This window comes from Mesocricetus auratus, unplaced genomic scaffold (genome assembly GCF_017639785.1).
Source record: "Mesocricetus auratus isolate SY011 unplaced genomic scaffold, BCM_Maur_2.0 Super-Scaffold_100015, whole genome shotgun sequence".
Taxonomy (NCBI): domain Eukaryota; kingdom Metazoa; phylum Chordata; class Mammalia; order Rodentia; family Cricetidae; genus Mesocricetus; species Mesocricetus auratus.
The window spans coordinates 8,835,877-8,854,538 of NW_024429198.1; the positions used below are offsets into that span (position 1 = coordinate 8,835,877).

Genomic DNA, 18,662 nt, shown 5'->3' on the forward strand with positions numbered 1-18,662 from the left:
TTCAGTCCAACTGGCAAAATAACAAACACAAGGAAAAACAAAACAACAATAGCAGGTTTCTATTGCACCCAAACCTTTTGATACTGCTAGAGTTTTCTAAGCCCAGACCCCTTCAGGACCTCAACGGAGAACAATTATAATGCTTAAGTTTCTATTCCTTTTTTCTTTCCCCTGCTAGTCTGTTTGATTTCTTATCTCTTGTGGGGCTTTGAATGAGAGATGTCTACAACAGCATCACATATTTGAACATTTGGGGCCCCTGTTTGGGGAGGTTGCAGAGCGTTTAGAGGTGGAGGCTTGCTGGAGGAAGTGTGTACGGCATCGGGGGCATGCCTTGAGAGTTTGTAGCCTTTGCCCCCTTCTAGTTTGTTTACAGCTGAAGGGGTGATGTGTTGGCTTCTGGCTCTGGCCTCCCCTACCACTATGGCCTGTCCCTCTGGAACTGTAAGCCAAAAGAAACTCTTTCTTCCCTAAGCTGCCTTTGGTCATGGTGTTTCATCACAGAAACAGAAAGTAATGAATACACCTCTCTTCCGGAGAGGAGGGAAAATATCCGAGTCTGGCTTACTGTTTCATAGCACACTGTGCCTTCTTAACAGAATATACCAGGAACAAACAAACGGATAGACGAAAATCTCCTTGGCACAGCTATGAATTCTACTAGTCAAAAGTAATTATCAAACAGCCTTCGAAGAAATAGGAGACAGCTTAAAGAAGAGAAAGATGTGAAGACTTGCAGCTCCAAATGACCTGCAAACATTTCATTTGCTCTTCAGATAGGGATGTTGGATTTTACTCTCATTTTACTCCAATCTGGCTCTCTTTCCTTCCTTCTTTCTTTCTTTCTCTTTAAATGATGGATCCACAGACCATTGTTTTTTGAAGGAATGAGATAAAGGATGAAGATTAGGAAGGGACATAAATAGAGAACTGCCACTTTTTTTGTTTTCATCTGAAGCAGTTACTGTGGGGACAAGCAACCTTCTTCTCAATACAGCAACACTATAAATAACAGCAGAATTCTTGGTGTCCCAGCAGTGTGTTGCATAGGGAAGTACCAGTACTATAGACTGCAGGCTGGGAGAAATGACGGTTTACAAGCTACTCACTGCATAACAAATTAGTTTTAGTTCGCTCTTCAAGAAGTTGAAATACTGGTTTGAGAAAGTTAAAGTATGTCAAAACACTAAAAAACCGAACCAAACAAACAAAAACCTCCATGATTACAAACAATAGCTGAGAGAATTGGAAAAAAAGCAAGTTAGAAAAAAAACCAGTTTATTAAGTAATATCATATAAATAATGTTACAAAAATTGATTTGCAAAAGGCATATTTACTCTTTGTGAGAAATCACTCTTTAAAGTTGCATTCCTTTCAAATTTATAGGACTAAGAAAAGAAAACCAAATAAAAGAAGCCATGTCAGGGAGTGTGTTATCTGTCATTTGACTACAACATAAGGCCCAGCCACACTGAGCTAAAGGGTCACTGTTTTCACCATATTCTTCTAACCCAGAAAACTTTGCCTCATAAAGTGTGAAGTCACAAAGGTCTGTCTAGCTAGACATGTGGACAGAAGCCACCCTGATTGTTTCCATCCACCCTCTCCTCTTGCTTAAGAAACAAACAGAGGACTCCAGTCAGTCATCTTCAGCCATGGCATAAGCTTCAATTTATACTTGAATTATCTTTTAATTAAGTACAGTCGGTGCCAGAAGCCTTTATTTTCTTGGTTTAGGAATCACAGGTCACAGTAGGAGGATGCCAAACCACCTCAGCTTGGTATTACGGAAGACACACACAGCGTTTATTACAAGGCCTATTCTGAGGCAGCTTCCTTTCAAAGCAGTGAAAATAATGGCAAACAGAACAGCACAGAGGGTTTGCAGTATTCCTGTGTTCTTCTGAGCAGATCTATTAGACATTTGCTGCATAAGCATTCCCCGTGAGTGCTGAGTGATCCTACATATGGGTAATTTATTCTTTAATAAACACTAAACTAATAGATCATAGAAAAACTAAAAGTTACAGAAGGTGCCTCAGATATATTTACATAAATAGCATAGCCTCATTACGGCAGGATGCTTTTTCTACAACACCGAGTCCATGCCTCATTTGTCAAATAACTTCATTTGAAAGGAGATTTGGGTTTGTGGTTCATGATTCTTTCCCCCCAGTGGAAATCAGCAACTTGGAAAAGGTCTTTTGAAATTAATCTAATAACCTGGTGTTGCTTGGCTAAGTGCCTCAGTCCTGTCTGAAATACGGTGGTTAATAGCCTTTGTTTCCATTTGATGTCCTTTAACGCTTTCGTCTGCTGACTCTGTCAGGCTAACATTCCCCCCAAATTAAAAACGAGAATGCATCATAAATAAGGTATTAAAAAGTAGGGAGATTAAAGATTGTCTCAGCAATGCTTAAATTAAATCGATGATGCAGAGACCATAAAGTCCTTGTTTTTAAAATGAGCTATTTCTTTATTAACTTTAAGCAAGTGTTTGAGCCAATGTATTTGCTTTCTAAGAGGGTATTGCTCTTGGCATTGAATATAGTCAGGGTTTGGTATTTTTAGTAGAGAATTATCCCCTTTGAAAATTATTCCATGAAGATGTCAAAGGAAGATTTAAAATGCTGCAACCATGATCGCCTATGAACTCTAACGAGACCACTGCGCAATCCATTCTCTGGAAAAGAAACATGCTTGTCAAAGCTTAGGATGCAGCCCATCTTCCTGGAGACCCACACACCAACTATTCATCTTTCTGCTCTTATCTGATAAAGAAGGTTGGGTGAATTGTTAATTAAAATAGAGTGAACTGCCTGTATCTTGAGCCCACTTCTACAATATGATAACCCAAAAATGATTTCATCTAGGTAAAGTAAAAAATTAAAATCGCACTAAAATGATTTGTTCTGAATAGAGGATGTCCTCCAAAATAGCAGATTTTGACTTCTTAGTGTGTTCTTCCAAAGTACTTATGCTGCTTCAAATCTAGAAACCAGAGGCTGAGAGGATCTGTTTGGTGGCCATATTCCTGAGGACAAGGGATTTGTTTGATATGGACAATCATTCAAATATTTAGCTTGCACCCAGGAATCAACGCTTCTTTTTCCTTTTAGATGTATATTTCTAATGTGCACAGGTCTACAGAATCTAAGAATGACCCATTGGTATTTTATAAGTCACTCTCCTCCAGAAAACACCTGCTTCAGGATAAAGCATTCTATGTAGAAAATTGTTCAGCAACACACAGTACACAGATTACATAATGGAAACATTAGGAAGTTATTTTGACTTCTCAAAACTTGGATGCCTCTAAGCTTCAGAGTCAGTTTCTTGTATAACAGTTTACAAAGTGGAAATGAGAACTAAGCCACATATTTTTATCCTGAATTAAAATGAAATCACCAGCTTTGTTCCATCTGAAAATAGAGCGTTTCTCTAGCTAAACCTCCAGAATGTAAAACTTGGGAAGTTGTATTTACAGTGCCCAGATTTCCTCTCTTACAGTCTTAGGAGACTGTTCTTGCCTCTTTCCCATTTGAGTTATTTACTTATTTGAGGAAAAATGTTTTCAGATTTCCTGAAGAAAGTGGATATAAAGTGAGGGAGTTTTAACCTCACATACAATGGCTTAATGTTCTTTAAAACCCAGCTTATTCTAGGAAGCATCAGAAGAGGTTTGAAGAAACTTTCTGTTGAAAAGAGGTTAAGAAAAAGTTAGACAGGCATTAGTGCTCTTGAAACAACCCTTTATGCCACCAACCTACTTATGTTCAACAAAGCAAATGTTAAAGTTGGACCCTTCCCACTCTCCTGCCATCCTCGTTGCCTGTGTCTAAGTCCAAGACACAAATAATATGAAAGCTGAGCTGAAAATTAGTTTCTCCCTCCAGAGAGGGAGAAAATTTCATGTTGGCCTAGGACTTACCACCAAAGGAAATCTGTCCATGGGGATGTTCTTGACCTGGTATTTTTCTGGGAAGAAAAACTACACTGGGCTTCTCTTTCTTTGCATGATGCTTCTTAGGGGAAAGTGTTTGTCTGAAATTGACACCTACAGGGCTCAAATAATCCAGTTTCTTGTAGATTTGCCTCACCAACAATCATTGTGATAAGACATTAAACAGCTATTTCAATATTAAGTCGTACTCATCTATTCTTGGTACAATGTGTGATTTTCAGGCAGACACAAAAATGTTTTGGCAAATTACATCTCAAATATCTCAGCTTCCTTTTAGTATATACTTGCACTAAGAGGGAGAGGTCAGCTTTATCCCCAAATGTTGGAAATTGTTATTGTCAACTCTTAGAAATTTAACACAAAATTTCACACCAAAAGCTCAACAGGGCAACTTTTGATGATACTTTTCTTTTTAAGAACTGTTTCTTGATTCAGTTTGTCACATGATGTAAGGTACAAAATAGGGTACTCTAATTTTACAATAAATTGTGCAAGGTGCTGTTCTCATGCTATATCTAGTAGCTCTTATTAGTTTTGCTTGGCTATCTGTTTTCAGTACTTACCTGTGAATACAATATGTACTGACCCATTTCAGTGAAGCCATCTTGTAGCATTTGTTTGCATTCCTCTGTGTGTGTGTGTGTGTGTGTATGTGTGTGTGTTTGTCAGTGTGCATATGAAGTATTTAAAAAAACCCTAAAATAGGGAAATAGCCCAAGCATGAAATACTCCTTACTCTTCAGGGCATCTCATCAGAAACAGGAAGCCATTTAGGAAGTACAAAGGGCAATATTGTTGTATTTTTTTTAAAAACCATAATCCAAATTCCACATTTCTCTTGTTTTAACAGGTGCCACCTCTACTTCCTGGGTAAAAACTATTTAAAAGCCAACTAAACAACAGTGTGTTTCTAAATAGAAAATGTGTTGATAAAACATTACCCTTAAATGGAAGTGATGCTAAGATTATCTCTATAAAATTAACATTAACTGAAAATAAATCCCTATGACTAATAAGAGAAGTCAGCACATTCTTAAGTATATATTATATATGTATATACAGAGCCTTTTAAAAAAGTTTTCAAATGAGGATGTTATCATTACAGTACTTTGGAAATTTCTGATGACTGCACAATATGAGATCCTGATGATGAGAGTCATTAGAACGTCCATATGAAATAAATGATTTGAACCTGCCAGAAGGATTAGCTTGGTCCAGTTGGGTCCCCTGGATAATAACTGTAAGAGAGCCTAATTGCATAATTACAACAATAATAGATTGGATGGATTTTATATTACTTTTCTGTCTTAGTTGAGACCATTACTTCATCATCAGTTCAAAGATAAAGATGGCAGTTTTGCCACAGGAGCCAGTTTAAAAACAGTGGGGAAATAAGACTACTTTTGGAAATCAACTGTCACTTTAACAAGAGTCTTTTGTGAGCATTTCAGAAACATGGGATGCAGGCTTTCACCAACATCTCAGTGTCATTCACTTATCCCCTTGTTGCAGTGTAAGTATGTGAATGTCTCCAAGGGCAAAGGGCAGGGATTAGGTTTAAATGTGACTGGGTCTAGCCTTCCCCTTGAACTCTTGGGTAGGATATTTAATCTAACCTTACTAAGTCAAGTTAATTATATAAGAAGTATTTGAAGAATATGAATTATTGTACTTCACACCACTACTCTCAGGTATAGTAGGATAATAGTGACAATGACTACAGACGAAGAGTTAACATTTGCCCCAGAAAATTCTCTCAAGAACTTTTATATGATTAGACTTATTTCTCATTAGATTACTGACAGTTGAAAGAATTAAGGAATCTGTGATGCAGTTGGTGGCACACAACTTTGAAGTTTGCTGAATATTTCCTTTGTTACCATTTTTTTTTAGCTGTTTCTCTTGTTCCCTTCGTTTGGTGTGATGGTGATCTTTCCTGTTTCTCACATGCAACAGATCTCAACGAGTGTCAAGGAATGCAGCCTTGCTTTTTGATACTGTCTTTATATGTCACCACATCATTTGCTTCTACATCACTTTACAACACGGAAGGATTTGCTGCTATGAGTACTTGTTGGTGCCGGAAACACCTCTTGCAGCAGAGATAGGATACCCTACCTGCCACTTTAAATTCTTTGACATGCATACACTCTTATAAACCCTTCCGTAGCTAATTATCTCCTCGAGAGCTGATGGACCAAGAACAATTTCCCAATTCGCCCCCCCTTTTGCATTTTTCTTTTATACTAAAATTCTATTTTATCATTAGAGTATGATCCCTTCTCCCATTAGTATGTGACATGTACAGTTGGAGCAGTTAGCTGACCTGAGGCAAAGTAGTGGTTCAGGCCAACAGTAAGGAGTATGTGGCCACCCTACCCTAGGAGAACAAGAAAACTCTGTTTCCCTCCTCTCCTCCCCCATGTGCCTGCTGGGCTAAGTTGATTAACTGCACGAACTAAAAAATAAAAATTTGCCTCTTGGAAGCTCATAAAAGTGTACTAGAAAAGAGTCTCTAACATTGGATCTGCACGGACTGCTGCCATTGACTTTTGGAACGGGTACAACAGAGAACCCTTCACGGAATAGTGGATAAATAGAAAGAAATAGCCACTTCACATATTCCAGTGCCATAATTGGAAAATGAAAAAGGCAACAGATTAGGAGTCTTTGTCACTGTCCATCCCTCCATACATATCCGCTAGCTTTTTGAACCGAGGGCCCCAGTCACTCAAATAGTCATAATCTTGATCCCCATCTGTGGTCACTGACTCCAGGGAGCTCAGCGAGTCGGCCACTGAACCGGTGCCTTCATAGGCGTAGGTGGCCAAGGAGTCGTAGGGTGGGGCTGTGGGGTCTGTGTCATTTTCCTTTAACCTTTGGTTAATGAAATCTCTGACATCGGTGTTGTCACGAGCTGTGGGAGTCCGTCGCGGTAGAAAAAGAGCCTCAGGCACAATGTCCCTGCGCGATTTGCTGTCCTCCATGGCTTCGGGATTCCTTAGGGTTCCGATATCAAAGGCCTGGGTGTCCTCCTCTCCGCCACCTTCGTCGTTGTAACTGACAATGTTATCTCTGATGTCCTCTTTGGAAATGATCAAAGGCTCTTTTTTGCGCTGCCGCCTCAGAGCTGCGAACAGCACCACTGTCACTAGAAGCAGAGAACAAAACAGAAGGGAAGGAAAGTTAATTTGCCATCCAATTAACATGGGGAAGAAACACTGCTCCAACCTGCTGCTTTAAAATGTCACTTGAAAATGTAGGCTCAACTTTTTCCAGTCTTAAGGATGCGTTTGTCTCTATCTCTTATCAGACAAGGACCCCAGAATGGAGTATTTTAAAGAAGGCTCTGCTTCAATCAGATGATAAAACACCATCCTATTTTGTCAGTGCTTGTTCTATTTCCCCCCCTCTGAAAATGCAATACTTTCAAGGTAGGAAAAGTAGTGGTAGTAGTAATAATAATAATAACAACAACAATAATAAATTTTTTTGAGCAGCACAGAAAGTACTGCAATAAAAGTGCAAATTATGCCAAGCACCTAAAATGCTCCAAAACTGGTTATAAGGAAAAGGCTGGCACCTCTGGGAAGTGTTGAAGGCTTTGCATAACTCCACATTTAAAATAACTATTGCGCTATGGCTTCCTCTTCCCCCCACCGGAGAAAAGTGTAAAATTAGTTCAAAATCCCAAGCAGAGATGTGAACATTTGCATACCTTCCCACATACAAAGAAATATTAGTACAGATAAAATCTCCGAGAGACCCAGATTCCAAAAGCTACTCTGGGCCCCAAGCTCAACCAATTAAATAGTAATACACTTTCCATACGATTTGTGTTTGAGTTAAACATATTTATATGAGATTTCACTTTCAAAGACCTACATCCCACAAGTTCATGGGTCAGAACGCTTGTTTTACAGATATATTATTGTTTATTCTCTAGCTCTAATTAGAGGCAAAGCAAGAATTGTGTTTAAGTCGCTTCTGATCTTTCTTCACAGCTGGTTGGTAGAACAAAGCTGACTGCCTGTAGAGAGACACATCTACCTACAAATGGACCTATGTGTGGAAAATGAAAGCATAGCAACAGCTTACAGAGGCAACAGCCGTCCAGCAGACAACACATCACCAGCCCATGCTTGTCCAGTGATGTTTACTACAGGAAGTTCTAGCAGCGTCTCTGCCACGTCACCTATTACATGGTCCAGTTTTTGTTAAGCCATGAAAACTGAAATCTTGCGATGAGATTGAGGAGGCGATTGTATCTCCCTTCTAATGAATATATTTGCATTCTCGTGGGTCTCTATGTTATCCTTTCAGACATTACTTGTATTAGTACGTGGCTTCCTAGAGAGAGATTTCTATGTACCAATTACTGTGGTAAGTGCATTTCATACTCAGTCCCACTTCATCATCATAATAGTCCTATGAAGTAGCAACCATACTGAAAACCCCAGTTTACCAAAGAAGAACTTGAAGGTTAGAGATGTCACATGCAGCAGGCATTCAAATCCAGGTCCACCAGACTAAAAAGGTTACACTCTTACCTGCCATGCTGGAAGCATATCGGGATGACTGTCTCTTCCCTAAGGAAATACAATTTTGCCATTCTCAAGGATGTGGCTGTGTTAACTGTCTACACTCTCTGTTCTTGTCAGAGAGTGTCCCGATGCCTCCATTGTCTCATCCACCCAGGGTATCCATTCATTCTTTCAACAAATAGTTATGTGGTGTCTGCTTTGTACCAGGTACAGTTCTAGGCACTACCAGTATAACATGTGGATCAAAAGCCCTGCCTTGGAGCCTGGGCAGATGTGTGGGGACTGTTGGATGGAGACAGAAAATAAACAACATGTATAACAAGTCAGGAAATTATTAGAGGATGGTAAGTGCAATGCAAAACAAGAAAAAGCAGAGGAGGCCAAGGAGGATGGGGAGGTTTCTCTGTTGGACTGTGCTCTTCTGCGTCATTTCAGGGGGCTATTCAAGGTGCTTTCTGGCAAAGGGGAAACAGCTATAGGAAAGCCCCCAGGGAGGTCTGAGCCTGTAGTATTTAAGGAACAAGCAAGAGTCTCAGGAGAATGGAGGAGAGAAGTAGGGAAGAGCTATGTCCCCAGGCGTTTGGTGGCTTTGGGAAGCTTTCCCTTCCATATTGGTGGGTGGGGTTGAGGATGGAGACCTTCAGGGACTAGGGATAATCTCCTTTTATGCTGCTTTCCAGTGTGAAATGGCATGGATTTGGAAAACAGCAATGCAAGTAAGAGTAACATTAGGGATTAGAGGATAGACCCCAGCCCTTTGCCCTTAAAGCATCCAACTCTAATGTACATGTAATCTTTCAGTCACTAAAGGTGAGACAGGAAGCATTTGTTACTCCCTAACTCTCCAGATTCAAGTACTGAGATTTCTAAATTTCAGTCCTACCTATGTTCACCTGAAATTATAGCCTTTACAAGTGAGAAGTGAGAGGGCAAAACCAAAAGTCAAAGGTGCTCAGTACTTATTCATGGTTTAATTCTATGGCGAAGGCTGCCTATGTCTTTTATCAGCCCAATGTACGTCTGATACCATGATGGGAGGCCTTGATGAAAACCGATTTTTATAAGTGGGGACTGGGCTGGGGCAGAAGCATTTAGAACAGTTCAGCTTATCTGTAAGTCCCTTTATGGGGACTAGTCTCTTCTTCCCCCACCCTCCTGGGGCCAGAGGACAGCAGCAATATTTTAGGGGTGGGAGAGGCAGGGGAGGGTATGGTCAAATTCAGGCTCCAATCCCATTATAAAACTAGCAGGCCTAATGATTTGACCCCTGTAAAAGGGAAGCAGTAATACAATGCCAGGTGCTGTCACAAGGAATGAGTCAAATGTGAGAAATTTGCAAAACTCCAAATTGCTATCTAGATGAGATGTAGCTGTGGTTGGGATGCTTAAAGCATTTCATTTAATATTCATACATGGATCTAATGTGTTAGATCAACCCCAATCTAACCCCTCCCCTTCCAGCTCCCCCATAGACACCCCCAACCTTTTAAAATTCTTTTACTATTTTCTTTCAGTAAAATACTAGATGCCTTGGGATTCACCCAGGGACTTCTGTATGGTGGACAAGTGCCCTATCCCCAAAGTACACCCCTAGGCCAGGCCTACTTTTGTACCAGATTTCCTCATGTATTAGTGTAGCTTCCTTTCAGGTTTGCTTCTCAGGTTTGCCTAATCTCTCCAGTGGTCCCAGTTTAAGTTCGATGTCTTTTTCAGCCTGGAAATTTCACTGCATCCCAGAAGCTTGCAGAGAATCTAGGTATGGGCTGGGAGCATCACATCATGGAATGAAAGACCTGCGTGTAGGGCTGAGCTCTGACCACCTGCTTTGTGTGACTTGACCACGTGACTTACTTCATAGCCTGCTGCCTCAGGTTTCATACTCAAGATACAGATAAATGCCCCCCAGGTAGTTCTGAGGAGCAAGAAAAACACCCATGAAGCACCTCACACAGCATCTAGTCTATGGTGTGAACCTAGTTAAGACAAAGCTCATTCTTTTTTCTTAGAAAAAATTATATACAGAATTCCCCAAACACTAGACAAGGTGTGGGAGGCACTGAAGCCAATTAAGAATAATGAAGAGACAGTGAATTTATTGCTGGGAAAAAGTGAAAGGGGAAGATAACTGAGTTAGTTAAAAGGAAGAAAGTAGAGAAGAGAAAATGGGTTGATGCCTGAAGGTCTCTAAGTCAACGTGCCATAGAGATGCTCGCACATCCACGGTTATTGCTGCTCTATACACAATTTCCAGGAAAGGGAGCCAGCCTAGATGTCTAAATAGATGAATAAAGAAAACGTGATGCATATACACAATGGGATTTTATATAGCCACAAACAAAAATGAAATCATGGCATTTGCGGGAAAATTGATGGAACCGGAAATCATTATGTGAAATAAGTCAAACTCAGAATGAATTCTATATTTTCTTCTACATTAAAGGATCAAGATTAATGTATATATATACATATATATACACACATATATATGTGTGGGAGTGCAGTTTACAAAAGTAGAAAGGGTCTAATGAGAGGGAGGAGGTAGGTAATTGAATGTATGAAAGAAAGCACAAGGGAACCATCTGGGGAAAGGGTATATATAGTACCAGGGAAGGGAGAGACTCAGAACCAAGTATGAGCACACAAGTATATGAAGAGATCATGAGGAAACACATTGCTTTGTATGGTAACCTTAAAAAATTAAAAATGTAAAAAAGCAGGACAGATGACTAGAGAGAGGAAGGAGAAGGGATGGCAGGTAAGTGCTACCTCTCCTTCCACAGGTATAACCCCTCCCTCCTTCCCCCAAGGTCATCTGAACAATGAATGATCAAGTCCTCCAGGTTTTACCGATGCACAGCATTAGGGATGCTGATATGCCTTTGTACACTGCCATTGCGGTATACCTTCTGGTCTCAAAATACTTTGTTTAACTTTCCCTTGAGAAGATGATCATGGTTCTGAAGTTGGGTTTCCAGTCTTCTGATAATTATTGGTAACACTGATCAGCAGCGAGAAAGGTCTTTCTTGTAGAGATGCAGGCCCTTTTCTATGCTTCTCTGTTGTTATTCAGGCTTCTTTATTAGTAGAGGTTTTCCTCTTGTTTAATCTAGGTAGATGCTTTCTTGTTTCCTTTCTAGAAAGGAGCTTGTGTATCCCAGGCTGGCACAAACTTAGCATTTAGTATTTAAAGATGGCCTTGAATTTCTGATTCTTAGTTTTCCACCTTTACAGTTCTGTGATTACAGGCATGTGTTGAACCTTTTTTTAAAAAATTATATAGGCAAGATTGTAAATACAAATGTTGTTTTATTTTTAAGAACTTTATTTTTATTTTATGTCCATGGGTGTTTTGTCTCCATGTATGCCTGCATACCACATGTATGCCTTGGAAGCCAGAAGATGGTATTGGATCCCTTGGAGCTGGAGTTAAAGACGGTTGTGAGAGCATGTGGTACTGGGGATAAACCAGCCAGTGCTGAGCCATCTCTCCAGCCCCTTGTTTTCATTTGTGGAATGGCTACATTAGCTGATATTGAATTTTTTTACTTGCATAATAGTTAAAGACTTTCAGACTCAGGTTTTTTGGCTTAACTAGTTGGTTGGAAGGAAAAAAAATCATTTGAATTATTTCGAGACCTTGTGTTGGTTTCTGTTTCTTTGAGAAAATTTTTGGGAGAAACAACTTAATAGGGGCAAAATAAATCTTGGCTTATGGATTCAGAGGGCACAGTCACTTGGATCTACTGCTTTTGGGTTTGTGATGAGTTAAAGTGTCATGGTGGCAGGAACATGTGTTGGAACAAAACAGCTCAACTCATGGTGGACAAGAGACAGGATGGATTCAGGGACAAGATGTATCCTTCAAAATTATGTCAGGTGACATAATTCCTTCCATTGGGCCCCAGATCATAGCAGCCCATTCAACTATGAACACATCAGTGCTTTGGTCATTTGATGAAGTTAGCAATTCTTGATCCAATTCCCTCTCAGTTGCACCACTAACCGAGGACAACACCTGTGACACATGAGCTGTTGTGGAGAAGACGCCACATCCAAGCCATCACAGATCTTGTGTTTCACTTTTATTACATTCATTTCTTTGGGATCCAGAGTTCACTTCCTAATGTCAGGAGTTACTTTATTAACAGTCTGAAAATTATAGACATTGTGTATGTGGAAACCAGAAAGCAGCACTAAGCCGGTAGTCACTCCATTGTGTAGCTCATAGTAAGTTTGTTTCATTAAAGAGATTGTTAGACTTTTATTTCCCCACCCTGGGTGAGATAGAAAAAGCCACCATCATCCTTTTCCAATTTTCTGTTGATCTCAAATGTTACCTTTGTAAAATGTGTCTTCATCAGACACTCCATGGTGCATAATTTGCACCCTTGAAAATTTACCAATGTTTGCCAAGTTAATTATCAGACAACACACAGAACAAACAGGGGGTATATACATATCTTCATTTCTAATCTCCCCTGAGATGCATTTCAGTATGATATACAATATATTCTAATGGTAAAATGGTACCCTGAGCAAGCAAAGATATGGGCACATATTACATCTGTTCATTCTCCAAAGCAAAAACTAGTTCATGTTTGAACAACACAGATTCTCAGCATATAACTCTACTCACCTAGATCAGGCTGTATGCCTTAATGGGGGAGGCGGAAAAATCTAGAGTGTCACAGTAACAGTGTGTGCCCCTCACCAAGGGGAGATAGGATGCAGGGAGAAGCAGTTTACCTAGTAGGATCACGATGCACAGAAGGATGGCCACCAGAGCCCCTGTGCTCAGCCCTGTGGGGTGGATGAGGGCCTCGGCGTGGCAGGACTGCATGTTCCCATGGTGGTCACATGCACAGACCCGGATAGTCACTGTCCCAGTGCTGCTTTGGACTGGGTAGTCGTTGTCTGAAATGACCACAGGCAGGAGATAGGTGCTCATCTCGTGTCTGTTATAGCCATTTTTCCGAGTTAGGATTCCTGCGGTGTTGTCTGGAAGAAGAAAGCAAAGTGGTTAATGTGTGCCGAATACGTCATGCGTTGAATAGGTTGTGATGGAAATCAATGGGTATGGATGGAGATTGAGATACAATCCCATAGGGATGTGGAGAGAGGGAAGACAAGAAGCTCACTTACCTTTGTTGTCTTGTACAGTAAAGTTTGAACCACTGGCTGCTTCAGGGGCCAAAGAGAAGGAGAATTGGTGTCCACTGTAAGGGTCATCCTTGTCAACAGCATGTAGGGTCTGAATCAGCTGAAAGAGAAACCATAAGGTTATCACAAAGGTTTCATGATCCCAAAGTATTTTCTTACTTTAATTTTATTAACATAATTAAAATGATAGCCCTTAAAAAGCAACCAGTGCATTCTATTCAAAGAACTGATATGTTAGAAACCCATGGAGCCAGGGCTACTTCTTTGCTACTCTGAAAACTATGTGGTCTTCACCCTGATTTCACTCCACTAAATACCAGAAGCCCCTTCCTAAGCTGTGACAATCTGAATGGTCTCCAGACATTGTCAGATATCCCTAGGGAGCAAAGTCACCCTGGTTGAGAAGCACTGCATAAGAGTAATACAAAACTAAAAATGTCTCAGTGATCTGATGGGGTTGTCCTTCTGTGTACATGTTTCTCTTATTTGTTGATGGATAAAGCACTGTGTGGCTAGTGGCCAGGCCGGAAGGATAGGTGGGGCTACCAGAGGAGGAAAATTCTGGGAAGTGTAAGTAGAGAGAAGTCACCATGTGAGCCCTGGAAGAGAGGATGCACGTCAGCCATTCTCTGGTAAGAATTCACATAGAAATACATAGATTAATAGTTATGGGCTAATAAGTAAGACGGAGCTAGCCAAGCCAACAGCCAACAATTTTATAATTAATATAAATCTTGAGTGTTCATCTGGGGCAAGGCGGCTGTGGAATCAGGCTGGGAAAAACTGCCCATAACAATGATCATTAACAGCATTGCCACTTAACAGTACAGAAGCACTCTAGGCAGCCTATGTAAATACACTATCTTCTTCTTCTCATAGGTTGGCAACTTGGGAAAAAACTCAAAAAGAAAATTAATGTAAAAAAGGCAGTAACTCCAGCTTCCCACCTTCCCCTGTACTTTCACAGGCACTTCTGTTTTGACAAAGTGTAGCATAATTTCTCTGTCACAGGCAGCAAAGACCTATTCCAGGTGGATGACAAATGAGTAAAACAGTGAAACACTCATGAATTTGTATTACTTTACAGATGGGCAATGTAAATAAGTAAAACTGTGAATTATAGGCAATTGGATAATATGTTCTAGTTATTATTTTCAAGTACATATGCAAATTAAGCTATCTGTTCACCAATAGAGATTTTATTTCAGCAACAGTGTGACTAATCTATTTTAATGAAAACTTAAAACTGATTTGGAATCCACATCAGTCTTGGAGACTGATGAATTTCCAGTTCTTAAGAACTATTTGTTCTCTTATGCAAGTTAAACATTCGTCTTGGTTATTATTTATGGCATTAATCTCCTTGGCGCCCACTTCATAGATAATTCAAGACAAGCACCTCTGCTGCATGTATCACCTCAATTATTAGATCTAAATTAACCCGACTTCCTATTTGAAGGTGCTTTTTAACATACAACTCACCTGGTCTGCCTTTGCTTTTTCACAGACAAAGGTCTCATAGAACTCGGCGAATTCTGGGGCATTGTCATTGACGTCAAGAACTTTAATATAGAGAGGCACTCGGCTGCTTTGCTTTGGATTGTCTGACACATATCAAAAAGAAAGAAATAAGCATTACACGTTGATCACCATTTCCCTTTAGACAAGAGCCACCCACTCTTCCATTCTCATTTGTCCAGCTAATCCCATGGATAGCTGGAGGAGAGACTTCTGGTACCAGGGCCAGGAGCTGATAGCTCATGTTTTCTTTCTCTCATCCACTTAACCTATATGTCTATTTGAGTGTTCATTTAATAAAACCTTACTGGACATCAGACACCTGATATGGTCTGGGACAGATAGGGAGCTTAATAAAAACAGTGAATGTTAGGTGTTTATCCTAATGTAGAGATAAGCACATGAAACATATGAACATGTAATGCACCAGTTGGCGAAATTAAGCAGAGGAAAGGGATAGAGACATGGAGTTGTTCTGTTAAATGGGATAAGCAGGTGTGCCTTCTCAGGGGCACCGTTTGTTCAGGTGGGACTGAAGAGAAGGAGTAAGCCATGTGAGCATTTCTGGATTCCTAGGAAATAAAAGGGCAAGTAGAAAGGCCTTGGGATAAGACAGAGATGATTTTACATAAGCTCCCATATTTTGAGCTGTTGAAGGTGGTAAACAAGTCCTGACAATCGTATTCTTAACATCTCTAACATGCATTTTTCCCTCATACTATCCTCCCAACGTGAAAGTGGTTGTGCATAAATTGTGATACGTCTCAATCACCCATATTTCCAAATATATTAGCTAAACATTAAATCCTAAAAGCAGAAAACTTTAGGCATAAACCTAAAATAATGCATAAAATGACTACTTTAGTTTTATGTTTTGAAAAATGGTCTTTTTTCAGTGGAAAATCATTTTGTAATTTTAACGCTTTTAAGTTTACTGTTGTTAGTATCCATGCCAGTCCCTTGGCACAAATTCTGGGAGCCAAATTCCTATCTAATGAATGTCTAATTAGGTGTTCAGATCACTATCAGTGCCATGGCCTCCTTTGCCCACACTGGCTGTTTGTTATTCCATCCACTCTCCTTCACCGTTGTCACATCTCATGAGTTATGTTGACAAAATGGAACTGTAATAAACCATTTGATATGGAATATTTCACAGCAGATATCCAACAGAGATAAAAGTGTTTAGAACTTCAGAAATTAAAAACAAAATGAAAAGAACTAAACTTCAGAAGCCTATTTTAAACACTAAAATATTATTTTAAAGATTATCCTTTTATTTTTTAATGCGCTCCTGTCTAACACTGCTCACAGTTTACATTAATTTCCATTGAGTAAAACAATTTCATTTGAAATGGGTTTTTTTTGCCACTATTTTTCTTTTTACTTTATGGGGCATTGTATAAAATTCATTCTAAATATTTTATTGATTATTTGGTGCTTCATATTGTTCAATTTGATAGACTATAGGAGAGTGATAGTTTGTAACTCTTAATTTGGTAAAGATTTTGAAATAGAAATTTGGTAGAGGGTGAGAATGAGTATCTAAGAGGTGTTGGCCAATGCTTTCATGCTGAAGATATATAACCCTCCTATTCCCTTGCTTCCTGTTTGAGAGTCCATTTTTTCAGCTGTTTTGTGATTTTTAAAAAAAATTTATAACCTATGGAGAGTCATATCTACTATGTGCCTATCCTATTTCACTTGAAAGATATATCCTTTCATTTTTTTTGAAAAGTGTGTGTGTGTGTGTGTGTAGGTCCCAACTTTATGGTGGGCGCCTTCCTCAATCACAACCACCTTACCGAATGAGTCAGGTTTTCTTGCTGAGTACTTTCCTAGTCCAGATAGCCAACTTGCCCTGGAGATCCCATATCTCTGCCTCCTGAATGCTGGAATTGCAGGCAGCGCTCTATCCACCCAACTTTTATGTGGACCTTGGGGATCCAAACTCCAGTCCTCACACTTGCCTAGCAAGTTCATTTCCTGCTGGGTCATCTCCCCATCCATGAGAGATGTATTCTTATTCTATTATCTCTAAATTGCAGAACTTGCACAGTTTTTTTCTCCAATTAAAATGAACCAACACACATTTAGAAGTAATATCATTTAGGTCTCTCCCCAGTGCTCTTTCCCTCAACTTGTATAGAGCAGGGTTGTCAATATGAGGTAAATAGCTTTGGCCATGCTTGCCCAAGCTCTCACCAGGACCTCATTCCATCACTGGGGACAGCATTGGTAAGGTTGGACTTACTAATCTCTGTTGCTATCACAGTAATGTTGTGCCACAGCAGTGTTTCCCGGTCGAGAAGTTTCGATGTAAAAATTGAACCATTTCCAGAATCAATGTTGAATATCCTGTCCATATCTGTATGTCTGTCCACAGAATACCTGAAAATGCAGAGTAGAATTTAGAAAGACTTTCCTTGAGTTTTTCCCCTTTCACACCATAAAACCACTCCAAGAATATCTCATTTGTTAATTCTTTCTACTTGTAGTGTTTTAAAGCACCATCTGTAACTGTAACGTTAAGGAAAATATTTTGATAAATTCTATCTTTACAATCAGGTTGAGTAGCACACTCGCTAGGCAAGTTGTGTGATTTTGGAGGTCACTACCAATTTCCTTTTTTGTTTGCAATTAGTCAAAGTTTATTTTAATACGTAATTTATAGTAAGTTTATGTAGTAGCTGTTTCTATGACTCTGTGTGTGTGTCTTGTGTAGATGTGTATGTTCTCATACACATGTGTGTATATGTGCATGTGTGTGCACATAGATGTCCGAGGCTGATGTTGGGAGTCTATCTCACTTGTTCTCCTCCTCATTCATCAAGGCAGGGTCTCTCACTTGAGCCCAGAGACTGACGATATGGCTATTCTGGCTAGCCAGCTTGCTGCAGAGATTCCCAGGACTTGCCTTCAGAGTACTGGAATTCTAGTCAGTTGCCATGTCCACCTGTCCTTTATGTAGGTTCTGGGGGCCCGCTCCAGTCCTATCTTTTCTGGATCATCTCATGCGCCATTTCCCCACCATATAATCTATTTTCTTAAAGAATTGTTTATTTATTTGTTTATTTTCCATCGTGACCACAGTTTCCCCTTCCCTCTCCCAGTCCCCCCTCTCCTCATCTCCCTTTGCCTCCCTGGCTCCCCTACTTCTCCATTTCTATCCAGACAAAACATGGCATATCAAGTTATACTAAGACTAAGCACCTCGCTTTAAATAAAGCTAGGCAAGGTGATCCAGTTTGAGGAGTATGGTCCCAAAAGCCAGTAAAAGAGTAAAAGAGAGTCCCTGCTCCCTCTGTTAGGAGTCCCACAAGAAGACCAAGTTATACAACTGTAACATATAAGTAGAAGACCTAGATCAGTCCCATGTAGACTCCCTGGTTGTCTGTTCAGTCTCTATGAGCTCCTATGAGCCCAGGTTATCTATTCTATGGGTTTTCTTTTGATGTTCTTGACTCTTCTGGCT

General features: G+C 39.9%; 1 protein-coding gene across 3 annotated transcripts in view; it reads right to left on the reverse strand.

Moving 5' to 3' along the window:
* Positions 1–1,261: 1,261 nt before the first annotated feature.
* Cdh6 (cadherin 6) overlaps positions 1,262–18,662 on the reverse strand; it is a 134,503-nt gene continuing 117,102 nt past the window's right edge. For 2 of the 3 annotated variants that reach the window (XM_005078022.4, XM_013119064.3), the window contains exons 8-12: positions 17,442–17,578; positions 15,152–15,273; positions 13,652–13,769; positions 13,256–13,507; positions 1,262–7,116 (exon numbers count right to left, since the gene is read on the reverse strand). In XM_005078022.4, the coding sequence (XP_005078079.1) occupies positions 6,626–7,116; positions 13,256–13,507; positions 13,652–13,769; positions 15,152–15,273; positions 17,442–17,578 (1,120 nt within the window). In that variant the 3' untranslated portion in view covers positions 1,262–6,625. Of the gene's footprint in view, positions 7,117–13,145; positions 13,508–13,651; positions 13,770–15,151; positions 15,274–17,441; positions 17,579–18,662 lie in introns of all 3 variants that reach the window. The other variant, XM_013119065.3, reaches the window with a different exon arrangement.